General features: G+C 41.6%; 2 protein-coding genes across 4 annotated transcripts in view; one reads left to right on the top strand and one right to left on the bottom strand.

Moving 5' to 3' along the window:
• The first annotated feature begins 2,012 nt into the window (after window positions 1–2,012).
• Window positions 2,013–3,224, top strand: purab (purine-rich element binding protein Ab). Its single transcript, XM_032555159.1, has one exon. The coding sequence runs from the start codon at window positions 2,069–2,071 to the stop codon at window positions 2,912–2,914; it is 846 nt and encodes a 281-aa protein (XP_032411050.1). The 5' UTR covers window positions 2,013–2,068; the 3' UTR covers window positions 2,915–3,224.
• Window positions 3,225–14,176: 10,952 nt separating this feature from the next.
• Window positions 14,177–27,227, bottom strand: part of psd2 (pleckstrin and Sec7 domain containing 2) — a 43,807-nt gene continuing 30,756 nt past the window's right edge. For 2 of the 3 annotated variants that reach the window (XM_032554766.1, XM_032554767.1), the window contains exons 4-15: window positions 25,724–25,912; window positions 24,373–24,453; window positions 23,547–23,659; window positions 23,361–23,421; window positions 21,256–21,346; window positions 21,115–21,158; window positions 20,811–21,001; window positions 20,635–20,705; window positions 20,207–20,364; window positions 19,351–19,495; window positions 19,104–19,247; window positions 14,177–17,231 (exon numbers count right to left, since the gene is read on the bottom strand). In XM_032554766.1, coding sequence (XP_032410657.1) covers window positions 17,016–17,231; window positions 19,104–19,247; window positions 19,351–19,495; window positions 20,207–20,364; window positions 20,635–20,705; window positions 20,811–21,001; window positions 21,115–21,158; window positions 21,256–21,346; window positions 23,361–23,421; window positions 23,547–23,659; window positions 24,373–24,453; window positions 25,724–25,912 — 1,504 coding nt within the window. In that variant the 3' untranslated portion in view covers window positions 14,177–17,015. The remainder of the gene's footprint in view (window positions 17,232–19,103; window positions 19,248–19,350; window positions 19,496–20,206; window positions 20,365–20,634; window positions 20,706–20,810; window positions 21,002–21,114; window positions 21,159–21,255; window positions 21,347–23,360; window positions 23,422–23,546; window positions 23,660–24,372; window positions 24,454–25,723; window positions 25,913–27,227) is intronic. The other variant, XM_032554768.1, reaches the window with a different exon arrangement.

The raw sequence follows: 27,227 nt of genomic DNA, 5'->3' as shown, positions 1-27,227 counted from the left end.
GGTTACCAAATGGGAAATTCAAATTGTTAGTTCAGGGACAGAAACTCTTGGATTGTCTGTTTTGAAAAATAATATTAAAAAAAGATCTAAATGTAGATGGTGGGTAAACGGGAGCTAACATGCTTCCAGTAGAAGCTAATTAAAGCTCAACCGAAAAGGAATGCGTTAGCTTAGCAAGAGCATTCCTGTCCATGGTTAGTCACTAGCAAGAGACTAGGCCTCGTTTGAAAAGAGACGAAAAAGCAGCGGTGGTACTATATAGCATATTTAAAAATATTAATTACAATATTAGCGCAATTTTCTGTCCTTTGATCGATGAAACTTTGACAATACTCACAGACTAAAGCTAACTAAAGGACACAAAGTGTTCAATACTTAAATTACACTTATTAATCATCATCTTTGTGCAAACGCTAGCTTTACTTGTTTGTACTTTTCGTCTCAATAAAATGCTGCATTGTTCCTGTTTTATACATATATCTGGAAATAAGCTCAGCCACGTTTTGACGTGGCTGGAGCAAATTGATCAAATGTGAACTCGCCACAAAACCACATTATTTTACAGAAATATCTCGAGGAAAGAAGGAGGATGCTAAAGATTTCATCAGGCATGCAAAAACGTCATCAGTAGAAACAAAACAAAACAGACCCTGTCCAATCAGACTCTCGGAAAAGTTTTTTTTTTTACTAATGTGAAAATGATAGTTTCCAGGATTGTCAAAACTCTAATGAGAAAAGAAGCAAACTGCTAATCAAAGCTAATTAGCTTACATATAAAGTTATAGAGGAGGTGTTCCTGTTGAGACAAACGCTGTGACTTTAGAGAGGCAACTGTTGCAGCCCATCAATCTGTGAAGGCATTTCACAACGATTTGAAGTCCATCATAATATATTATTATATTTTATTGCTTCATGGCCAGGTCATTGTTGAAAATGAGAATTTATTCTCAATCAACTTACGTGGTAAACTTGCAGTTACAGAATAATAATGATAAATAATAATAATAAAGTAGCATCTTCATCTGTTTGGTGATAATTTTGGCTTGTTTTGCATCCACAAAACTTGGTTATAAACTCACGACGAGGTCCAAAATATAGAAATAGATCATTTAGGTTTCTTTAAAAAAATAAAATAAAATAAAATAAAAAATTGAAAACATCTGAGTACACTCTAAGATCACAAAAACCTGAAATATTCAACTAACTGAAACAAAACAAAACAAACTACCAAAACATGTGAACAATTTCATTGATAAAACGTGCATAAAAAGAAATAGATCAAGGTTCAAAAAGGTAGCAAATGCGCATGTCAAATTAAAGTACAACCGAAACTAAAAAAAAAAAAAAAAAGGTTTGGTTTATTTAACAAAAATAAATCCGTTTCCAACACAAAATCTATTTATTAATGTTGGCAAGCGGGAACTGCGCTGTTCCTAAGAATGACACAGCTAGAAGAAGAAGAAAAAAATGTGAGTGAAATAATTCATGATGTTCCGCAGCTCATCGGGCCCCCCGCCCCGCGGACTCCCACACGGACTCATTCACAAATCCCCCCTTCATCCCGCTCTTCATCCGCCTCCACTGGGACTGTGCGGGTTCACTGTCCGTGGTGCTGACCGCCCCGAACGGCTGTCCTTGGTGCTGAAACACCCGTCCGGTAACCACCAGGTAAGGCTTTGTCCGGGCTCTGCCTTTTATCGGATTTCAGAATGAGAACGAGGACAAAGAAGATTTCAGACACCAAAACACGAGGGCAGCACATGTGACGAACCCCTCCGATCTCGTTAAGGCGAAACTTTTACTGCGACGTTTCAGCTGGATTCTGACCAAAGCTGACTTTACTCCGCGGTACGTGGCTTTATTAAAAGCTAAAACGTCTGCTGAGTGTTGCGAAAGCAGCGTGTGTTTCTTGAACGCAGCACAGATTCCTGCTACTTTCTTTTTCTTTTTTTTTTTTTTCTCCTGCCCTTCTGTCGTCTCGCGATAGAGCAGCGGAGCGGCTTGACGGGCAGTCGAGGTTGCAGCAGGCAGAGGGAGACGGTGGAAGGTAACGCAGGGAGGCAGCATCATGGCGGACAGAGACAGTGGCAGTGACCACGGAGGGCCCATCGCAGGCCCCGGCTCGCTGCCCCCGGGCGCGATGGGCGCCATGTCTCGGCTGCAGCACGACACCGAGGAGCTCGCCTCCAAGCGCGTCGACATCCAGAACAAGCGCTTCTACCTTGACGTGAAGCAGAATGTGAAAGGCCGCTTCCTAAAGATAGCCGAGGTCGGCGCTGGGGGGAACAAGAGCCGCCTCACGCTCTCCATGTCCGTGGCCGTGGAGTTCCGCGACTACCTCGGGGACTTTATCGAACATTACGCCCAGCTGGGCCCGACGAACCCGGACATGGTGCAGGATGAGCCGCGGCGGGCGCTGAAAAGCGAATTCCTGGTGCGGGAGAATCGGAAATATTACATGGATCTGAAAGAGAACCAGAGGGGGCGGTTCCTGAGGATCCGGCAGACCGTTAATCGGGGCCCCGGATTGGGAAGTGCGCAAGGCCAGACCATCGCTCTGCCGGCGCAGGGTCTCATCGAGTTCCGCGACGCTCTGGCCAAACTCATCGACGACTACGGCGTGGACGAGGAGCCGGCGGAGCTCCCGGAGGGCACCTCGCTCACGGTCGACAACAAGCGCTTCTTCTTCGACGTGGGCTCCAACAAGTACGGCGTGTTCATGCGGGTGAGCGAGGTGAAGCCCACGTACCGGAACTCCATCACGGTGCCCTGCAAAGTGTGGTCCAAATTCGGCAACACCTTCTGTAAATACGCGGAGGAGATGCGGAAGATCCAGGAGCGGAGTAGAGAGAAGCGGGCCTCCGAACTGCTACCTGAGGGCCCGCACGGCGCGGACGACGGCGACGACGACTGACTGGGGATCTTAAAGAGGAGCCGAGGTGAACCAAGCAAAGTCGAAATCTGAACTGTGTGAGAGAAAGATAGAGGGGGTGGGGGGAGAACACACACCAGACTTTTAACTGTAAAATAGATCGAGATTTTCCAAGGGAATCACCCCACACACACAACCTCCACAGACATGGCAGCACCTCTGCTGCCTCCTCGCTCATTTTACTGGATGTCACCCCACTTACCACCCATGTAACAGTAAGCCGCTGCTATCAAGGACCGAACTGTAAGATATGAAACTGTTTCCTACTTGACTTAAACGACAATGAACAGAGTGTTTATAGTCTATCTCTATCGATGACAGATTTTGCACACGTTAAAGCTATTTCGAAAAGTAAATGTTTTCAACCTGCGATATATATATATATATATATATATATATATATATATATATATATATATACTAAGATTTAATCAAAGTTTTAAAAAAAAAGAAAGAAAAGAAAAACCACAGAGGTCTATTATATGAATCGACAGTCTTCATGTTGAATTAATATTTGACATCAGCACAAAGAGAATATAATGTACAATGGATTTTATGAAACCAAAATCAGAAACCAGAAGATGTAAAGTTTACTTATATGAAGAAAAAAAACAACAAAAAAGGTACGCAGAATAAATATATATATATATAAAAGCACTCTTATTGAATAAGAAGCACTGCAGGCTTGTAAACACCTGTCAGCATGTGTGTAGGCTCATGCTTTGTAAAGAAGTTGGTGGAGTAGATGATGATTTGACCGGACGCATGGTCAGCTAACGACAGTATTTCTATCATGCAATCCTGGAAAAGGTTTGAGACAGAATTCAAAAGCCCCCTTGCTGGGTCGGGGGGTTCGGGGGTTTGGGTCGGGGGGGTTCGGGGGCTCAAGCAAACGGGATAAAGCTGAGCTTCTCTATTGAATATCAACTCTCTTGCACCATGTCCATGTAAACCTAAAGGAGAAAAGTGCTAACTTAGATGTACTAATTATGATTTTGTGAATCAGCTGTAAAAAAGAAATCCTTATTAAGATACCCACGTTTTCAGTGGGTAACGTTTTTTTCTTTTTCTTCTTCTTCTTCTTCTTGTCTTATTTGTTACTTTGTTGCTCTTTCCTCTGGATGGGGTAGGGGAGGGGGGAAGCGGGGAAAAAAAAGGTTAAAAGGTCCAGTTGTGGGAGCACAAGACGCAGAAAACAAAACAAAAAACCCAACAACAAACAAAACAAAGGAAAAAAAAGAAAGTGAGACGCGTCAGCGCGCGGCGAGGCAACAGCATCCTCTCTGACGTCATTACGACCCGTGCCTTATACACTCCACTCGTTTACGTGTTCTCACATGGATGGTCTGTGACCTCGACCGTTGTATGTTTTTATTTACGAGTGTTGTTAACAGTAGGCAGAGATATATATGTATATATATATATATATATATATATATATATATATATATATATATATCCTACTCACCGACGGGGGAGGCTGCGGGTTGCTCGCCCCTGCGGTGCATGGAGCACGGCAACACCAAAAGTCAGCTGAGAGGGACGTGAGGGATGGACAGATGCGGCGGCGGTGGTGGGTCGGTGGGTGGCTGGAAAGGGTTGGGGCCAATGAAATTCGAGGGGGTGCTCACTGTATTATGCCAACAGGGAGCTCAGGAACCCCTCTGCTATACGACTAGTGGTGTGGCATCTTGTAGACATAGCAGAAAGACCCAAGAGATGGCTTTGCTAACTATATGCACCATGATGTTGACAAAAAAATAAAATAAAATAAAGGATGAAGAGCTGCCGGGTAGGAGCTGAGAAGTTTGCCCCATGCAGAGAGTGTGAGTGCAGACCAGAGGATGCAGAGGCCTATCAACGGAGGGCCCCGGCAGTGTCTATCTTTTCATGGTGCTACAGCCCTTGACCGGGTCCTCGGGACCTCTCGCCACTCATAACATGTCACTTTTGCATAATTTGTTTTATTTTTTATCCTTTTCTTCTGTCTTCCTTGTTTATGTCTCCACGTATACATTGTCCAAAAACGTCTCGGGTTTCTCCTTCCCAGCAAGAGAAGAAGCCGCCTGGCTGATGTAGGACGTTTCATATTAGTGTGCAATATTGTGTACGTGCCAATGGTGGCATTGTATCAAGTGTACAGACTATTAAAAGAGGAAGAAAAAACAAAAAAAAAGACGAAGAAGAAGATGTACAGGCTGTGTGATCGGTAGATATTCGAGAGCACGAAGATAGAGGTCGATGCTTCTGCGTTATATTTCCCAAATGTGAAGACTGCTCAAGCTGACAAAACGTCGTAGTGAGGTCTCGTTTTCCCTTCCCATTCTGTAAAACCGGTAGGCTGCCTTGTCTGGGTTTTATTTTTGGTGCGCATACACTAGTTTAGTGTTTTCATGTGTCCTTCACCAATGAGATCGCCCCCTCCTCGCTCCTCTTCGGATGCACACAATGCAGACACACAACCGCCCCTATCCGTGGTAATGTTGGACCCCCCCCCTACCCTCCGCGTTGGTCTCCGCTGGACTTCAACCGCTTCTTGAAGGCAGGGGTCCAGAGGAGGCTGACAGCACACATCCAGCCTCCCCCTGCTGAGGCCCCCCGTTGCTCTCTGAGTGTTTGGGAGATCTCTAAAGTATGTTGAATGGTGTCTTGAACTGCACAAGGCCTCTTGTCACTAGGAGCCAGGAAAGCTGTGTGTTTGGAGTGAGAGCTTGTTGGGAACGGTCGACTGCAGGACAGGTGAACTACAAATCAGCTTGGGCTTTTATTTGATTATTGGAAGCATTTTGCTAGCTGATCAGCTAAAGCATGGAGGGAGGGTGTTTCCAGTCGTTGCTGCGGTGAGGGTCACAGCATGTCCGTCGGACGTAGCTTTCAGATTCTTCTACCCAGGTCCGGTCCGGTCTCTCTGTGCTGACTTAAGAACGCTTCTATCACAATCAGGTTTATGCAAGGCCAGTTGGCACACAGCGGCTAGCTCAACTGATCCCGTCACGTGGCTGCGGTGGGTTGGGGGACGCAGACAGGCCGGAATAAAAAGCGTCGGGGAAAGTCGAGACACACCTCGGCAGCAGGACGACGACGGGTCCGCTTCGATTTTTGTTTTTAAAAAGGCGGAGTTGTGTTTGATTCATCACCCTTCTGGCATCCGAGAGAGATGCTTCTGATAACGCCGCCTGTTTCATGTAAAGACATTTTGGCTCATGGAGAGAGAGAAAAAAAAGAGAGAGAGAGACGATGAAAGGCCCGACGAAAGCCTGGCACTGCCCTGCTTTGGGCTTACCAGCAGCCGCCTTTCAGATCCTAGCAGGACCGTTTTCTCTCGCTTGCAGAGATTATTTCATCACCCCGGCTTGTGAATGATAAAAAAAATAAATAAAACGCCGGTATTTATTGAACATGAGCCACCGATGACTGTGTGCCCGACAAAGCACATCTGAGGTCAGTCTGAGTTCATCCTGAGGGTCAAGACTCTCTGTTGTGTGGCAGCACTCATCCTCCAAAGTACTCTCTCCTTAGCTTGATTAAATTTAGTTCTCCGCAAGGTTCATGCAACACAGCTAACCCCCCAGCCCGCCCCCCGCATCTCCCCGGCAGCCATTAATGAGAGGCTGAACCTGCTCAGACTTTATGAAACTTGCACCTTTTTCTTTCTGAAAGACACGTATACCGTACAGGCCAGCGCCGCGGGGGGGCAGTTGTGTTTTTGTCACAGAGCGGTTCTGTCTTGAAACGTGACTCGGCCCCTTTTTCTTTTGGGTCGCGGCTCTGTGTCGGATTACGCGGCAAAAAAGGAGGCGAAGGGGGACGCACGTGGGATTGATTTTTTTTTTTTTTTGCTGATTGATTCTGGTTTCTTATTTCACGGGAGATCACACGGACTCAAAGCAAACAAAAAAAACAAACCCGGAGTGACCTTGCAGCTATGTTGTTGCCCAGATTAGAGCTTTTTTTGGGGATGCAAAATGGTAGGCCGGCGTTTTGTGTGCTGCTGCTTTTGTGTGTCAGTGGTCAGGCTCTGCGCCGAAGTTCAGCGTGCGCCGAAGCTGTTAGCATTGATGAGGATGATGGGTTGATTAATTAAACTCCAGGCGGCCTCGCAGCAGCACCTCTAACGCGCCGTTTCCCGGCCTTTTCGTGTTTATCGACCGCAGCGCTTCTTTGTCAAATGAGCTTTTTGTTTTCTTGAACCATGCAATGCTTGTTGAGCAAAAACAGGGAAAGTGAAGGACTTAGCCTCCTGCTGGCTGTTGTTGTTAAGGTTGCAAAGTTGACTCCAGCTTTCGGCGCTTGTTGTCTGCATCCGGACAGAACACCTGGCAGAACGCTTGGCAACAAGTAGGCATGGGAACGGCCGACGGGTCTAAAGACTTAAGGTTTCCAACCCGGAAGATTTTCCAGCTGCTATTGTTTTGATGTTTGAAAAAAACGATCCTAGAGAAAGTACCAGAGTGAATGTCTTTTGCTCTGTGGCACTCCCCCCACCCACACCTGTTGCTGTGCACTGCCAGTTAGATGGCTGGGAAACCCCCCTCCCCCCCCCAAAAAACCCCCCCACCAGAACCAATTCAGCTGGAACAAACTAAGCCTCATTTAATGAAGCGCCACCAAGAAATCTCAATAAAAAAAAGCTCAAATATTCTGAGCAGTAAGCACTACTGTTTTTGCTTATTAAGTCTTTCTGTAAGAATCAAAATACCAGAGGATTGGAGAGTACCAAAGATACGTACTCAAGTAAGAGTAGCACTACTTTAATGTATTTTTACTCGAGTAAAAAGTATCCAATCAGGAAATTACTCAGGTAAAAGAAAAAAAGTTTTTAAAAAAAAGTCTACTAAAGTACTGAGTAACTGTTCAAATGATCAATCAATTTGATATTTAAAAATTACATCACCAGATGGACTGAAATATGAAGTTATGTGAATTTTTTTTTTTTTTACAAGACCAAACTGAAAATAATTCACATCAATAACATAATTACAAATAAATAAATACATAAATAAAATCAGGCAAAACAAACATTTTTCCAAACAAAATTCTTTCAATTGAAAACTTGTGAAACTTTAACAAGAACCACAGGTGTGTGTGTGTGTGTGCGTGTGCGTGTGGGTGTGTCCGAGTATGGTGAAATTTTGTGGGGTAAAAAAATGTTTGTTTTCATTCAGCTGGTGGAGAATCCAGAAATTTTACTCAAGTAAAAGTAACGATACTTCGTAATAAAGTTACCGGGGTAAAAATAAAAAGTGCAGCATATTAAGAATACTCCTAAAATTTATTTTTTTTCCCCCCCCAAAAAAGTTACTCAAGTAAATGCAACCGAGTAAATGTAACTAGTTATCACCCAACTTTAATATTAATGGATAACACCAATACATTCATTACAATTGCTGTAATCAATGTAGGACTTTTGCAGGGCTAGAGATATTGGCTGCATGTTTTTTTCTTTTAAATGAAACCAATCCGATCGTCTCTCTCTGACTGAAATGTGGCGTTGGTGACATTTCTACTGAAAGCTCATCATCTCTTACCGGCGGCCCAACGACAAACCTCCAAATCAGATTAAACAAACAAAAAAAAAAGAACACATGCAGGAGGCGGCGACTTGCTTCTGCAAAAATAAAAGTTCAGAAAGAAACAAAAACTTCCAACAACTAAATGTTCTTTGTTGTTTTTTTTGTTTGCTTATGGAGTTCCCAGTGAACAATCAAAAAGACAAATAAATTAAAATCACAGCCAATCATAACCTCTTGTCAAAGCCAAGCACTTTATGTGACTCATCACAAAACCCCTGACAGGTGTGGATGGGGGCCGGGACCGGGGGGGGGCTGGGAGTGCAAGGGGTGTAGGGAGGTTGGGTCCATTCGGCACGTCTTCGGTTTGCACACGCACAAAGCAGTAGGGTCCATGATGTCTGCAGACTGTACAGGCTACTGTTGTGTATAGTTGTAGAGACGTTCCTTCGAGTGTCGCGATGCTGTTAGGAACGACTAGACCCTCGTTCGGGTGTGTGGGGGCGGGGGGGGGGGGGGGGGGGGGGTCACCCGAACGGGGAAGAGGGGTTTGGGGGGGGTCAATGCACAATGAACATATCCCATGACACCGTTTGATCCCTTTACCCATCCCCATTTGAGATCATATGTTGTATCTTTCAAACATATTTTATCTGTGGCGTGCGTGGGCGTGCGTGCGTGCGTGGGCGTGCGTGTATGTGTGTGTATATAAATATATATATATGGTTTGTTATATATGATGCTCCTCCTTTCAGAAAATATAACATGTAAACAGGAAAAACATCTTGCTGTTTTTTTTCCTTTGTATTTTATACTTACAGAAAGCATTGAATAAAAATAAAAAATAAAAAAACCCAGAATACTTGCACTTTAGATATATTAAGAAAAAGGAAAAAAAATCTGCATATTATTTTTGATAGGGATCTCACATTTAAAGAGTATAAATTACAGGCTTTGTGACTATTGCTGGACAGAGATGTATTGAGTTCTACTTACTGAAGTATATTTTGTCTGTGTGTCAGAAGGTTTACTAAAGTAAATTGCATGATAAAGTAGTGCTACACCAATTATTGTTCTGATTTTTTTCTTTAGTTGGTATTAAAAAAAAGAAGAAAAAATGTCTGAAAACTGTGATAACAACCCTCTTGTATCATGTTTAACCTCTCCTCACCCGTTCTAGGATATTTCTTACTGAAATATGGCCTTTCCCTGACTACATGACGATGGTGCTTACTTTGGCTTTTGACATCAAGCTCGTCCCATTCATCTCAACGTCATCACACCTCGCGTCCACACACACACACACACACCCACACAAACACACACACACAAACACACACCGTTACTTTCTGTTATGTACTCTCGCAACCTTATTAAATTTCTGTTGATGGCAAATAAAAAGAAGGGTGTGCTGTTTTGTACATTTGCTGTTTGTTTTCAATGTTTTCTTTTTGGGAGCCTTGTTGTCTGAAAAACGACTAATCGCGCAATAAAATGTCATTCCACGTGTCCCCCGTCTCCGCACAACTGTCTCGACTCCACGGTTATCCGCTCACACGGGTTGCCTTTGTGTACATGAAACTGTCCACAGTGTTGCTTTTGGAGGGGCAGGGGGAGGGATGGTGCGGGGTTTCTCGAGGTGAGGTTCCGTTGAAGCATCGTGTGCAGTCAGTATCTTATCTGCGGTGGGTAACGCAGAGTCGTCGTTTGGTGTCCGTCTGCATTAGTGTGTCCCTCCGGGATTTCACGGCTGTTTTTGTGATTTTTTTTCTTCTAATCAAAATCACTGATTCTGAGGTGTAACTTTAGAAATATTTGCAAATAATTTTGTGAATTTTAAAAAAAATTTTCCCTTACTAAAACCCCTTACAAAAAAAGATGAGAAAGAAAATATCAAGCAGACTGGATACAAAAAAAAAAAATCTTTTTTATTCTTTAAACAACTTCAGTAGCTTGATTTTTGTTTATCGATCACAGACTATAACTTGACATCAAGTAAGGATGTGGCAGCAGTGTCGTAGAAGTAAGAAATACTGCCACCTACAGGTGGGAGTTAGCAACTGGCATTTTTGCAATTAACTCAATTAAGAAACAGCATAAAACAATGGTTTTGCGTAAATTTCCATGATTGTGGATTGAGGCACTTGACTTGACTTGGATGGTTATTCACAATGAACCTGACAATTTTCTTTTACATGATAAATGGAGGTAGGAAGTGGTGCGCCACCGGTGATCATCCTGTGTGAAACAAACTGAGAACAGAACATGTTCCGGTCAGAACAAATGTCCGAAAATCGAGATATCGTAGAACTTCAAGTGAGAATGTTTTATTTTATTTTCACAACACGTTATAAATCAGACAGTTACTCACAGAACACGTTTCACGTGGGACGATAATTGGTGGCGCACGTCCTCTTGCCTTCTTTTATCAGGTAAATAATCACTTGATTCATGGTAAATGCAGCCTACTGCACACATAGCAACAAGTTAACAGTCCATACATAAGTATTGGTATTATTATTATTCAAGTTTTGAGACCAGAGTTCTTTACGATGGTAAAAGTCAGCCTTGTTGCTTATGCTAACAGTTAGCATCCAACTAATTTGCATTTACACCAAAAGATGATGCTCAGAGTCTTATCCCCTGCAGGTGAGACATTAACTGCTTAACTACCTTTGAACAGAACATCTCTTCAAACAAGCCCATGCCACACCTTTAAGAAGGGGAATGTGCTGCAAATGTCCAGCTAAGTTGGACTGGTTGAGGCTACCTCAGCTCACGGCTCTGACCCCTCTCCAATATCACGGTTTAACCCAGTGCTGCGGACATGTGTGCTTTTAATTTTCACCCGGGAAATCAAAGGCAGAGTGTCACATTGTCGCCACAGCAGGACAGCGGACACACTGTTGACAGAGCGGTATCATCCAGGAAAAGGACGTTTCTCCCTGCAACAGGTCAGTGCACCAGAAGCAATTAAAGCCACATGGTCAGTCTGAGTCCACTGTCAGCCTATTCCAACCGTCTGGAAGAAAAACAATTCATGTTCCCAGTGGAGAAGAACTGTGAATATTAATGTGGATGTGGAAACCATCCATCCTCAACCATTGAATTACTAAAAGGTGCACGCAATAAACATATTTACTTGGATACAGTAAGAAATTTAGCAGCTTTCGAGGCAAAATTCTTTGCTGAAATTTTTGTCTCGCTATTTTGATTAAAAAAAAAATCTGCAAATAAACACTACATTTTTGCTTGGAATTTTGGAGACATGCTGTCAGTAGCTCATACAACAAAAGAACAATGTTCATTTTACTCAACCATATACCTATAAAAAGTAAAACCAGAGAAACGGATCATTTTCTCTTAATTCTTTCCAAAGCTGTAGCTCTATTGCTTCTGTTTTATTAAAAGCTATTAGAACATGTTCATGTATATCATACCTTGCATAATTAAATAACACAAGTGCAGTTACTTTTATTAAATCACTAGCCCACAATGCTAAAGGTGATACCAGAAATTAGCCTTAGCCTACTTTAAAATGACTTTTACACCTGGGTTTATGCTACAGGTTAACATTTGCATGGCAGTGATATAAAAGCTTTAGTCATTTAATGTTTGTTGAGTTTAAAAAGGAATAAACAGGTTTCTATGGGACAAATATTGAGCGAAAGACATGTTGGTGAAGCAACTTTTAAAAAAAAAAAATACAATGAAGCATCTTGACACTGAATAAAGTATTACAAACTACCTCAGCTCTCACTAATATTTTTGACACCCAACTAAATTTTCTTTCATATTTGAAAATGAATTTCATTTTTATTTTCTACAAACGTCAGACGTAACTCGTGACCAAACTCAATAAGCAAATTACTTATTAAAATGCAACTTTTTACAGCTTCATTTGAACATGTCTTACACTTGAAAGACTCCGAGTTTTATAAGTAATTTACTTCAAGTTGATAATTGATGGAAGAAAAATGAGCGAAAGAGCAAATACAATAATTAGGCCAGCTCTACAGCGTCACGGACTTAGAGCACTAGCTACACTAGCCAACCAGAGCAGCTAGCTAGTTAACCTAGCTAGCTAACCCCGCCGAACTAGCTGGAGAGCGAGGTGCATTGTGGGTAATGTAGGCGACAGGTTAGGCAAGTGAGTAATCCGCAGTTATAAATCTCAAAACGAATATCTCTGGTTTGCTACATCATAAATTAAATAGACTGTTTAGGAATAATAAATATTTTTGCACCAGTTGCTATTTTCTACTCTTTTTTTTCCTCTGCTTTAGTTATTTTCTGGGGCAAATCTTACTAAACTCTGGAATTATTCTTGAAGGAGCTCATTTTAAGAGACAAACTCTACCCGAACTTTACAGCTGTGAAGGGAAAACAAGTTTCTAAAGGAGTATTTTTTTAAAAGAGGGGGAACGCAGCTCGTTTATTACGATTTCAGCTCTGAGAAAGGACCAGAGCAACTCGAACTGTCCACTCCATCACTATGTATCACACTCAGTGGGATTCTCTGATGTCAACCCATTTGTTTCGTAATGGATTGAGGTCCAGGTATGCTGGCTGCTTCATAGCATTTATCTGGTTGTTCTGGAACCAACCTGCCACCATCATCCCTGGTAAGCGACAAAGGAGGGAGGTCAACACTCACAGGTAGGCTGCAGACGTTTCCATGACCACCTTTGGAGGCGACCGTCAGCTGAGTCTTTACTGTTTTGGCTCTTCTTTGATAGTTTTCCATTTCCCTTGAAGTCCCTGTGACTTTCATTTTAAAGCATTTTATATAATCTTTGTGCTTCACTGTATGTTTTCTTCTCTCCAATTAACTTTTCAGTGTTCACTTAATATTTAGAGCGAGCCTTTTCACTCAGATGTACAGACTCTCTATAGCCAGCATTTAGATTTGTGAAATTAAAGGTATTAAATAAAAGTTAAAAAAAACACCCGTTTCAAACCACATTTTTTCACAAAACGAGTGACGTCCCTGATTGAAGCCCACTCTGTTGTCGTGAACACGTCTGATTAATGATTGTTACACAGAAACAGCGGCATGTCGTTTGGTTTTCTATTACTCTTCTGCACTGACTAGTAAATTAATTGCTTTGTGGCAATTCAATTTTTATAGAAAACAAAATAAAAAAATCCGTGATGTTGGACCGCTGTTATTGTTGTAAACATAACTTTGGGTGAACAACTTTGTTATGGATTTTCTTATATGTAGCCTATATGGTAACAAAGAGGTTGAGTATTGCTGAAATATTTACATAATCCCCTTTGAATCTTTGAGGAAAGTGATTGCAAATTCTCTGAATTAAATGGTTTGGAATTACTTTACAATTGGGGGTAAATATGTTGAAATATATTTTAAATACACAGCTACAGTATATGTATGAACTATGTGAAACTATTTCCAAAGTGAAGTGAATGGATTTGATATTTCAATGTCTGGCGAGCAGCTTTAAATATAAGAGAATATTTTGCTTCAAATTCAAAAGAAATATTCTAGTATTTATTTAAAAATTTTTTTTAATCTGTCATTTTTAGCAGATATGCATTATATCCCATATAATGCATTATTTTTGTGCGTACCCATGATTCAACCACTTACCAATTCTCACACTGTTTCCTCCACGATAAAACAAATCAGATTCTAAGAAATCCTAAACCTTTTTCAGTAATCTAATAATCTGCTTTGCTCTGTGTTGGTGGTAATAAAGTCAAGCCAGAGTAAGTATAAAAGCTTACTTTATGAAGCACAGACTAAATATTCAGTAAATATGTCCTTTACATAGTATGCGCATTCTGTCAAAAAAGTTCAAATATACAAACGAAACCAAAAAACAAAAAAATGACAGATCAAATTCTGACACCAACGTGCCAAAGTTGTCAGGTTTTTTTTTCTTTTTATCCACTTTTTATTTTTGTCACAACCTTATTTTACAGCACAGGCCTACCCTAGAACCTAGAACACGAGGAATCGAAGGTTAGCACGACAGCCAGACAAAGGGACTACGCCGGGGAAGTCTCCCTGTAACGAAGCGGTTCTTTTCATCCAAACGGCTTTAAAAACGGGTAGTTCCTCCTCCGGAAGCACGGCTCTTCTTCAGCGGTTTATGCTTTTCAGTCTGAAAGAGAATCCGGGTTATTCCAGCCAAAAGTCCCAAACGAGGATCCCGGACTAAGTCAAACCTGGTTCTCCAACGCGGCGGAGGCGTCCAGATCGTACGGTCGGCGTTTCCAACGTGAACCGCATCCGGGTCGAGTCAGCGGATACCGAAGTTACTGATCTACAGTTGTGTCATAAACAGTTACGTTGGGGGGAAACAAAACATGTTTGTGTGTGATTGGGGGAGCTTAGGTTCAGTCCAATCAGGTGCTCACAAACAGATGTACTAGCGCATCTCCTGTTCCAACGACCGTCGTCTTCTTCCAGGAAGTTCAGGTCCATTGGGTTGCTTTTTATCTCTTGGTTTGGGGGGGGAAAAAACTAAAAACACATGAGCCGTAGATCTGCTTTGCCTGTTATTGGTCTCTACTAAGAAACTTAAACTAGTCCCTTTTTCCTAGAAGACGCTTCACACCAACAGAAAAAGTGTTTTGATGGCTATGTTGCCGGATACCGACGGGCTTATCGACTTAGAAACACGAAACTGGAGCAGTCCCGCTGCTCCGCTCTACAAATCGGCCGGTTTCCGTTTCCCCGAAGTGAGACGTCAGCTTCAGTCAGTGCTGGATACTGGAAACAGGCCAGAGAAAGTTATGACAGGTGATAGATCCGAGGGGGTTATAGTGCATGTTCAGTCACAAAGGTAAAGGCCGGAGAGGCTTTGGAGAGACGCAGGCCTGACTGTGCCGGCGGGAAGTCACACGCGCTCAATCAGCTCGTCGTACGACGACGAGACCCGGGTATTTTACTTTAAAAAATCCTTCAGCTGCTTTTAGCTTCAATATGCCAACTGGAACACATTCACACACAACGACCAACATGACCTGCATCGCCCACACCTTCCTGTCCTGCTCTTGTAACAGCCAGACATATTCTGTTGCAGCGCCAAGCTAAAGAGTTTCTATCTCTTGAACTTTTCCACATTTTGTCACTGCAACAAACTTCAGTGTGTTTAATTGGAGTTCTATGTGAGAATCAGATTTTGTGCGACCACAATTTGATGTAAATTAGAACAAAACTACCACTTTTAAATTGAAATCTGCTCACAAAAGTGTTAGACGCTACACAAAGCGATCATCTTTTCCAAGCTACCTGGTTTCCCTTTGTCGTCATGGTAACCAGGGACACCTCCTCTCGTTGTACTCTAAATCCACCTCCGCTTTTAATTGTTGTATTGAAACTTAGTTGAATACAGCAACTGTTTTCAAATGCAGACTGACCTACATCTTGTTTTTATTGCTGGGAACGGACAAAATATTTTTCCTGTTTTCCTCAATCGAGTCCAAAAATATTAAGCGTAACGTAGCGTAACTTTCTTCTAACGAGGGAATAAATATGGCCCAAAACAATTTGCATTCATGATCCGGTTTCTACCTAATCTGGAGCCATTTTACAAAGAAATAAGGAGCAAGAATTAGATTTCAGAACGTCGTTTACTGCCCACTTTACAAATACGCACGAAACGCGTCGTGATTTATCAGAGACGATCCCGACGACCCGCACTGAGGTTTGCGACGCAACAAAATGCTAAAAAATTCCAAGAGAGCTGCAGAATTGTTTCTGTTCAATTGGGACAGAGATGCAGCAGTGAGAGGATAACAGCTGGGATGGTCTTTCTATCCGATCAGCACTTCTCATGACCCGTTTTATTTCCTGAAAATGTGAAAAATATGAAACCAATGTTAGTATTTTGGGCAGTTTAAGCAGTCGTTTGATCTCTCTGAGCCAAGGTGCCCTCCAGTAAGGCACTAAACCTCCAGCTCCATAGTAGAGCAACTCACTAGGAACAGTTTTACCCATTTTACATCCTCCAGAGACATGAAAAAAACCTTTCGGAAACAGGACGACAAACCTTCTCTGGGCTAAATAAAGTCAAATAAATAAATAAATATGATAATTAGGGACTTTATCCTTCTGAGTTAATACAGTCTTCTCGTACTGTAGGTCCATTCGCTACACATGCCCGGATGAGTCAAGATGAGTGAAAACGGTCCAATGCTACAGCGGTACCGCGCCTACCTCACTACACCCACCGACTCACTTCAGGACTGAAGCACAAGGTCAGAAAATAAAAACCAGACAGTTCCGACTTGCTTTCCGACTTACTCAAACCACTTCAAGTTCTTCTCCGAGCTAATGGCACTTCGACTAGACAACTGCCCGACTCTGAGCTGATAAAAAGTAATACTGACGGTGCTGCTTCGAAGCAGAGATCACAGTTAGGATCGCGCCGAATGTGCGACAACAGGAGCTGAGAGAACGAAGGGAACAGCAGCTTCCCTCAACTATTGCTCAAGGTCAGGATTTTCATCAGGTTTAATAACATCTGGGAGGGAGCGGGACGGTTCGCCGGGAGGGGAGGGGGAGATCCGAGGAGCCACGAAACACGACAGGCTAGTGACTAAACAGTGCATCCGGGGAGCCTCCCGTTCTGGCCGGCGTGGGACAGGCTGATGGACGGGGAGGAGCGCGTCTTCCGCAGGACGCACTCTCGTCCCGCCAAGTTAGCATCCGACATCATTCCGCCGAGAACGCCGGCCTCGATCTTCTCCAGGTCGTCCGTTTCGGCGCAGATTTTGGCCTGCAGGAGGCTGACGTACGTCTCGTAGCGAGTCTTCTGCTCAGAGACAGGGCAGGGGGAGAGAAGAGGGTTCAGAAACAATCAGAATCACTCAACTTAAAGCTACAGTAGCTAACTTATTTTAAAAATCAGTTGTTTTTTTTTTTTTACACATTTGTTAAAAACGGTCACTGTGTCACAATAGTATAATCTCTCCTGAAGAAATGCCCAACTCCATCCAAAAACAACCAATCAGAATCAGGAGAATGGTCTTAGCGCTGCTAATCAACCTCATGAATGCGCTGTTAAGAAAGAAACAACCTGTCTTTACAGGAAAACTGTTTATCTGCGTTAGCATTCGTGATGAGGAATACCAACGCTGTAGGGTAGCAGAGAGTTCGTGTATGTGACCAGCGTGTACATGAGCTTCATTGACAGCATTAAGACCCTCCTCCTCACTCTGATTAGTTGTTTCTGGTTAATGCTGGGACTAGGCAGAGGAGCTACATTTTTCCCACAGATCATACTCATGACATGGTGACAGTTTTACCATTTGTAAAAGAAAAACTTATTTCATAAACGTTATATACGTCAACTCCACTGTGCAAATAGGAAATGTTCCCAGGCGTATATTGTGAGGCTACAAATTGTATTTAAACATTTATAGCACCCACCGCATGAATCTTCTCACACAATCTCGCATTATAACCACAAACCTCAAAGTATTTCATCAGGACTTTGTATGAAAAGTGGAAGGAAAACGATGCAACAATTACAAAATGCAGAAATCTGAAGTGTGTTGCGGGTTTGCAATCAGCCCCGTTTACTCTGACAACCCTAAATTTAATTGGGGTTCAGAAGTCGCCTAATGAGTAAAGCTGTGTGTAATTTTATTTCAGTATAAACTGACTGATCTGTGAAGAATTCAGACGCTTGTTAAGAGAATAAAACAGCATCATGAAGGTCATAACATGATAAATTTAGCTGGAAAATAAATTACCTCAGTAATTATTGCGATGATAAACAATAATATTGTTGTTTTGAGACCATTTTCAACTGATGTATTGATAATGGCTTAATAGCGCAAGTTTTCCCTCTCTAGGACCAATGACTTTAATTTTGTGAAGAACTTTTAACACTAGAACTGGACGATACTTTAAACGTCCGAGATGAATAAAACACAACAACCAAACAAAACTAAGATCCACACACAACTGAAATCATAAATAAAATGAATCGGGATGTCTGAAAAACAAAACTGACCTTCACAAAAATATTAATCAGAACCAAAAAAAAAGAAAAATGTCTGATGCGATTATTTGCTTAGAATGCCCAGAAACAGAAAGATGTTCAGAAGTTTAAAGCAGGGTTAAAAAAATGAAATCCAATTGTTTAGATTCAAATTAGTTATTAAACAAGTCAAGTAATTTTTTTTAAATCAAATTGGTTAAACTAAAAAAAAACAGTTGTCCTGAAACATGTGGACATCCAGATCTACAATGGAACAGTTTAGACATTTTACTTATGTGTAAAGAAATATGTTGTAAAGATGAATGGATAAATAAATGTCTTCAGATATAGCCCAAAATACCTGTAGCTCTAATTAAAGCAAAACACGGTTCTGCAGAGTACCGACCCAGGAAGACGCGCTGTTAAGATTTATATTTTAAATTCAGGTTTTCCGTTTAAGGTTGAAAATTATGTTATTTTCCTTCCACTTCACAGTCATGTGCTGCTTTGATTTTGATCTATGACCTAAAATTAATTGAAGTTCGTGGGTAAAGGATGACAAAATGTTGAACCCAATACTTTTTCAAGGCGCTCTAGACAACCCGGGATTGTCGCTGATCAAATAATAACAGAAATCTCTCTGGTTCCTGTTTGCTGAAGCTGATCAAACAGACGGTGAGCGCCGCAGGAAGCCGCTACCTCGTACGTGAGGTAGTGCTCTTTGAGCCGGTACTCCTCCCGGTCGCGGCTCTTTGGGTCGCCCGAAGGCTGCAGCTTCCTGTGCTCCTCCAGCTCCAAACTCGTCTGCTTCAGCTTGTTCTCGTGACTCAGCAGCTGCTCCTTCTGCACCAACCAAAGACGGCCCGGAAAAAAGAAAAAAAGGCTCAGAAATTAGCTGCTGAACGCTGTGTTTCAAACAAAGTAAATCAGGCGTGCTCCTTTGTACCTGGCTCAGTCTGGTGGACGAGGACGGCAGGATGGGCCGGCAGAATTTCTTCCTGGATCCGATGGCGGCGGGAAAAGCCGGGGCGGAGAACAGCGCCGCCACCAGGTTTATCCGGAAGATCCAGGACATCATCTCCTCCTCACTCCTGCAGAGAGAACGGAGAATAAAAATGACCTGACCGGTATTTGATCAGCAGCACCAGTTTTTAGAAGCTTTTTCTCAAACATAAAAAAACTAACGATAATAAATAAAATAAAAAAAACTAGGGGTGGACCGATCTACGTTTTTCAGTTCCGATGGCGATATCTGAGATTTAATATCAGTTGATACAAAAAAAACAGGTGAATTGACTTAAAACGTTTCTTTTTTAAAAAAAAGAAAAAAAACAGACATAAATGTGCTGATTTTATTTGATAAGCTTTGACAAATATTTATAAACAACTTTAATTTGTTCAGTCAGACAATGTGAAATAAATAAAGTGAAACAACAGGTTGTCTACTTTGGTCAAACATGTAAAAATAAACAGCATCAAACCTTCTATCAAATGGTTCAGAAAGTTCAGTTAGGGATCCCAAATATAATGTAAAAATAAATAATAAATCATGACGTCGCTCAGAGAACAAAGCATAGAATTAGACTGACTAGATCTGTCCTTAATAGAAACATTGTTACCAATATCCGAACTAGAACATTTTTAATATCAGGACCGATACAGATATTACTATCAGATTGGTGCATCTCTAAAAAAAAAAAAAAATTCCACGGAGCTGATGTTAATTATTTTAACATTCATTAATATCAACACGTTAGTCCCTGCAGATGTTTTTTTAGTTTCATGTCTGAGTTGTTTCTTACGGGGCCTGCAGCAGAAACACCCTCCAGTCTGAAGTTTTCAGTTTCAGCACATGGGGCTTCTTGCTGTAGTCGGTGGCACGAGTGGCTAGAGCGTGATGAATCCTCACGGCGTTCTTCAGGTCCGCCTCGGAAATGTCACTGTCAGGTTTGTACTCATCCTGTTAAAAAACAAAAGAGGAAATCAGTTTAATAATTAGGTTTTTTTGTAAAGTAAATCTACCAGCTTTACTTGGAAGTCAAACAACTGAACATGTGGTCAGTGCAGGCGTCCAGCCAGCAGAGGGAGACAAACACGCCATGCCTCCCTGTCTCAACACATTTTCTACCACACGCACACAAACCGCAGCAGATCGCAGCATCCAGCACGGCTGTCGCTGCGGTGGTGGATGTGTTTCTATGGCAACGGAGCAGAGGAAGAGATCTGGTACCTTCTGGAGATATAAGATCATCCCCTTTAGGACTGCGTAGAACTTTTTCCAGCCCCGCCGCCCCTTCGGAGCTGGAGGAGAAACAAACTAGAGTAAAAATCTGTTTCACTGAACGGTCAGTGAATGTAGATCTTTGGTCGCCTGCGGTTCGCCGGTGGGTTCGTGGGCGCTCTCACTTTTTTTGCCGTCCATGTCGGCGTCGCTCTTGCGCGTCAGCACCCCGTGTTTGTAGGTGACGGCGTTCAGCTGAACGGGAATGGCGATGAAGGGGTTAGTGCCGTCCGTCACCCTGGCAACACGCTTGCTCCCGCCCTCACACTGGTCCTCCACTAATTCTGACAGACTCTTTCTGAGCTCCTCCTCCTCACTGCGTGCACACACACACACACACACACACACATTGAGATAAACACACCAAGAAGCAAAAAAATAAAAATAAGCTTACATATTCCAAAAAATACTTCTAAAAGGTGAACTCACACTGCCCACTCCAGCTTTTCATTCTTGATTGAGTTATACAGGACCTGTGACACAGACAGAAGGAAAATAAATCCATTGTTTCAGTTTCAGTTCTGGTGGGAAAGATAATAATAAATAAAGAGAAATAAAAGCTTATTGTACCTTTAATAATTCTTTAGGAAAGTCATTGCTGTTGTTGAGGCCATCTAGGTTACTAATAAACTGCTGGCAAGACATCTTCTTCCCAATGTTCTGAGGACAGGAGGAAAAGCAACCAAGCAGCTTGAGTCAATAAAGTTTTATTTTGAAGAGTTATTTTTTCAGCCTTAATGAAGGTCAGATCAGTGGAAATATATGTGAAAATGTAAAGATAAGGCATTTTCTGTGGTTCATTTTTCCCCCTTCAGCTTGATTGCAGTTTCCCAGCTTCCCCACTGGGTGGCAGTGTTAAGCTGCTAGAGTTCAGCAGCGCGTCTGCTTTCATAAGAGGTTAGCTAGCAGCTACCTACCACAGAGGGAGTGTTAGCAAGTAATTATGGTCCAACATTAAAGAGAGAGAGCTGTTTGTAACTGCAGTCAAACTATCTGAACACAGATGAAAAAGTAAATCTCAGGTAACAATTCTACTGTTTTTAAAGAAATTATGAGATTTGAATGGATTCATACTCAGGTTTAGGTATTTAGTTATTACAATAACTGGCACTCTGGTTTATTGGTAGAACGCAATTAAGAAGACAACAACTTGTTAGTCAAATTTAAAAATAAAACTACTAATTCCAACATGAGTATGACTAATTATAGGCTTTGCTGTATGCTATGCAGTTTAAAAATATTTCACTTCAATGAAATGTCTGCAAAAAATATATTCATCTGTTACTGTAGTTTAATCTCTGAACGTTTTAGAAAATGAAACATTTGATTTGACCAGATTTATTTAGTGGGGGAAAGGAGAGAAAGCAAATTAATAAAAGCAAAAAAAAACAACAACAAAATCACCAGTTTTGAATCTTGAAATTCACCAGCAGGACAACACACTGAAGGTTAGCAAAGTCCTCACTTCTGATTGATGAATATTTAATCCCCACTCTCTTTTCTAGATGGCATCAAATGGTCGCTATGGATACGTGGTTCTCCAACGGTAACTTCTAAAATGTCCTCACTGTGCATATTTAAAGTAAAACTGTGTCAGAGTCCAGTCTTTGTGGACTATCCTCTGTCACCATCATGTGTTGGACTTGGTTTGTTCTATTATGTAGCTACGTTTCTTTCATTTACAGTCGTCTTTTTTATTTGCAGCTTCCTGTTTTATTCTGGCTAGTACAGCTAATACCTGTTTTCTTAATGTCTCAGACTTTCTCCTGTCTCGTGCTGGGTTTGGATTTTCTTAAGTTTAGATGTGTTTGTATATAGTTTACCAGCTTCTAGTCTGTTCTGCAAAAAAACCCAAAATATCACCAAGCATTTTTGGTCTGGCTTCTAGTTTAATAACTTAGAAAACTTAGAAATAAGACGAAACAAACTTCCTAGTAACTTTTCAGAAAGAAAAGAGCTTGTTCAAATTATTTCACTTATTACAAGACATTTTTTCCAAAATATAAATGAAATAATAGTACTTTTTCATTGATATTAAGGAATTATTGACTTAACAAGCTCTTATATTTTTCTGCAAAGTTATTTGCAGGTTAGTTTTGTCTTATTTCGAGACAAAAATTCAATAAAAGGAGAACTTATTTTTTCACACATCTTCACTGGGGGACACCAACAAATGTGATCTGTGCCATTTTAGCTGGTTAAAGGAGGGCAACACGTCTACAGGTAGAGTGTTAGTTGGTAAGTATACTCACCACCTGCAGGGGCAGAGAGAGACCAGGGGCCAGATTTGGTTAGCAGGGGGAAGGGTTTGAAAAGGAGGAAAGGGAATTGAAAAGACAGAGAGGATATTAGTTAATACTGCTAGTGAGGGTAGAAGTGAAGTGAAGAGCAGGGCCAAGGAGAGGCAAACTGTGAACTGACAGCGCTCCAGTTTTCACACCGCACACAGGAGACGGGTCCGTTAGACGAGACATAAGCAGGTCATAAAGTAGGCCGAGGAGGAGAGAATGAAACAGCAAAAAGGATAGACGGGTAGAAAAAAAACGAAATGCAGAAAACGCATCAAGGACATGCCGTCCTGACGGTAAGTCATCTCAGATATTTTGCATCACGTTTAGAAGACTTTATAAATTAAAAATCAGCAAAAACGTAGAGGCGGGAAGACGACGGTGCGTACATGTCCATGTAGATCAGTGTTGAGCAGCATTAGCGCGCAGGTCAATGTGTGGGCTCCATCTGCAAAAAGACAAAGAAGAAGAAGAAGAAGAAGGTCGATGTCGGGGGATCGAAGTGAGTCGAATTGCTCTGTAAATAAAATAAGGCAAATCCCGAACGTGTTAATGAGGCAGGTTGAGTCAAACCTTCAGAAGTGGGCGTCAGTGGGTTGCAGTGACAGTAGCGTCTGGAGAAATGGACGAGGACCCGCTCTCTTTCCTGAGTTTCCCCCATCAATGGAAAGGCCTTTAAGAAGTTTCTGTAACATAAAAACAGTCCAATGAAATCAGAACTGATGTTAATCTGTTCTAATTTCAATAATGAGAACTACAGCCGCTGTTACCATGAGCTGAAAACCCTACATCACGTCTGATATACTGTAGGGCTGAAACGATTAATCGGATTAATTGTGATTAATCGATTACTGAAACAATTGTCAATTAATTTAGTAATCAATCGCTATAGACTCTTAAAAAAAGAAGCACATTCAGAGCAGTAATTAAGCCAAAGTTGAACAAAATATACATACATTTTGCATTGAGGGTAAAAAAAATAAATCTTTGTCTGTAAATAACTTTTAGCCAAAACTTCTCAAGTAGCTTCACCTGGTTCAAACTCACTAAGAAAGCAATACTATTTTCATCTTTTAATGCATTTCCAGTATTGTGTAGGAAAACGCACAAGTGGTTAAATGAAAAATCTGTAGAATGTGCCAAATGTTTTTATCCGATTAATTGACTGATCAACAGTATAATCGATTAATCGTCAGAATAATTGATAGATTAATCAGTAGCTAAAATAATCATCAGCTGCAGCCCTAATGTACCGTAAGTTGCACAGGATGATTGACGTCAACACTGACGAGGTGATTAGCTCAGAGCTAGTGTGTGTGTGTGTAGGCGTGTGTGTGTGTGTATGCAAAGGTCTTCTGTGTCACCCATTTGCCACTAAAATTTGCTGAGTAAGTGTTACCTCAGGGCTCGGTCGAGGGACAGGCCGGAGAAATCAAAGTAACTCAGGTACTCTGAAGCCACCAGCTGACTGAACTCGTTGCTGCAGAGAGAAAGAGAGAGAGAGAAATAATCAGCATCAGAAGGTCAACGTGACACCAGGCTGCGGAGGATGTAGCTTCTTATTAAAACATTCAAATCTCTTGAAGTTTCTCCACATTGGAACCACAAGATTCTACGTATTTTCTACTAGGATTTTATGGAACAGACCAACACAATGTGGTGCTGATCTGTGAAATGATAGCTGGAACGAATGCATGAATCTAAGATCATTAAAGTCTCGTCAGAAAGGAAGTAGTTTTGTTTTTGTTCTGTTGATGTGCAGTGCTAGTTTTTCATTACATGCGGGGGTTTTTTGTGAGCTGGTGAAAAAGTTAAACTTTGGTCTCACCTGCCCAACAAGAGCGGGTCGTCGTCCATGTTGCTGTGTTTCCTACACGGCTTGTGGCAAATTGCAAATGGAGTTTCTTTTGTATTTCCTTCAACAACATGAGCCGTTATGGTCCATAGGTGTTCGGACTTGTAGCTTCAGCAATTTTATCATTTCTTAATAGCTTGTTTCATTATGCCCGGCCATTTTAGTTTATCCCTTGTGTTAATTCAGTCATTGCCATTGTGTATGTCACGACATATACAAACACTTTCAAAAACATCAATTAGGGGTTTAACTCATAAACTCTCCAAAGAATATGTTTCTCTTCCAGAAGGAAAGTTGGCTGATTTATTTGAGAGACTCTAGTTACATTTACTTGAGTAATTTTTTATCCGTACTGACAGCAATTGGTAAAATGTTTCATTTGTCGATTTTTGTGTTTTTATGATGTAAAAACTGACTTGCTATTGAAACGTGCTATGCAAATCAAGTTTGATTGATTAACTGATATGAAGTATTGCTACTCTTACTTTAGTAAAATTTCTAGCCACTGTGAGTCACTTCACTGAATAAGGAACAACCAAGTTAAAAGTTTCGTATTGGAAAAAAAAATTGATTTGGAAATTTTTTATTTTTTTTTTGCCTGATTCTATTATTTTGTAATCATGTCATTTATGGGAATTATTTTAATTTTGGTCTTTAAAGTACCAACATTTCCACATAACTTTATATCTCAGTCCATCTGGTTCTTAAATATTAAATGATTGATGTTTTGATCAGTTCCTCTGTACTTTAGTAGCCAAATGCTTTTTTACTCTTCAGTAATCTCTTGGACGGCTACTTTTTACCTTAACTTGCGTGAAAACATGTTGAAGCAGTGCTACTCTTCCTCGAGTTCAGTTTTTTGGTTGCTATCTGTCCATGTGTTACACTGACTCACTTTTTGCCCAGGTGTCTGGCGACGTCGCAGCGCTTGAAGCCGTCCAGGTGGTACAGGCGCTTGGCCAGCCTCTTGGCGGCCTCGCTGTCGACTCGGCAGCCATTGGCCAGAGTGTCGGTGCTGCCGCGCTCCAGACTGCCCAGATCGCTCTCCTCCAAGTCAGACGGCACGTCTGACAGGTCGGCATCGCTGGGAAAGGCAACATACGCACACAGACACACACACAACAGATGCAAGAGCTCAAGTTAATGAACGGGATGAAAAGAAAACAGTTTTTTACCTCAGCACTCAAGATTTGTTCTATGCCTTTTCCTCCGGTTCTGGCCTGACGTTGCCTGGAGGTAGCGTGTCATAAAGCACAGGACAACACAGGTGCACATATCCATCCACCTCCAGCGTCAAAGTATCCTTAGGTCGGAGGGGAGACATTCTAACACTTGACCTTAGCGGTGATGCTAGCTGCACACTTGCAAAGTCTGACTGTTATGAAGCTTTCCTGATAATGTCAGACACCTGCCAGGTTTCTGAACCAACGACTATGCTTTTTGTGAATCTCCCGTTACAGCAGGAACACACACCCCAACACACACACACACGGGTTTGTGCCAAGAACGGCAAGGTGAAAACAGCAGCAGCAGCTTCGTAGTAGTAGGTGGTAACAAGACGTACGCGCATGCTGACTTCAGCAGCTCCCATGAAACTGTCCTTAAGGGTAACACTCAAAGTCAAAATGAACTATTCAGCCGTTCAATTTGTGTTTTTCCCCCGACTGTCTGGCGAAGTGAAAAACAAAACGTCCAATCCCGTAAAAGCACTGAAGAAGGGAAAACAAAGACAAACGAGCAGGAAAACTGTAAATAAACACATTTGCTTGCAACAACATGACAGCTCCACAAGATGACGAAAACGATTTTTTTTTTTGAGTAATACATCATAATTTAGACAATATAATCGTTCCAGCGAATGGCTGGATAAGGATGAATCATAAAAACATCTCCATTGTCAGTTATTTTTTGCTCCGCTGGATTTTAATGACACCTATTAATTGTTAAAGCTCGTTTTAAACACGACAAACACATTTGAAAGCTCCTGGAAAATAAAGCATGGGAAAAAAAAAGAAAGAAAAGCAACCGACACCGTTTCAGACGTCCTGTCCCGCGTTACAATAACCATGCACTGTTGTAAACTAAAACACAGAGAGGCTAAGCAGCTCAGTTCTAATAACTGTTTGCGGGTCGGCCTCATACTGTACACAGTTGTTACGCTGTTGTCAAGTAAACAGAGAATCAATGTGCAAGTATTAATTAGTGCCCTGCTTGTTTATTTATGACCTACCTAAATGATGTTGAACTGCAGTCAGAGAGCATTACACACTTTACTCTGCAACGTGCTTCACTGCTGAGTCAACCAGGAAGTGAATGAGCCTTTTCAGGGACATTTTAATAAGCCGTGTTTGTGTTCGATTGCGAGTTTGAAAAATGCTCTTATTTTAATTACTTCTGCA

The sequence above is a fragment of the Xiphophorus hellerii genome, chromosome 23, assembly GCF_003331165.1.
Source record: "Xiphophorus hellerii strain 12219 chromosome 23, Xiphophorus_hellerii-4.1, whole genome shotgun sequence".
Classification (NCBI taxonomy): Eukaryota; Metazoa; Chordata; class Actinopteri; order Cyprinodontiformes; family Poeciliidae; genus Xiphophorus; species Xiphophorus hellerii.
This window is presented reverse-complemented; position numbering and strand designations above follow the sequence as displayed.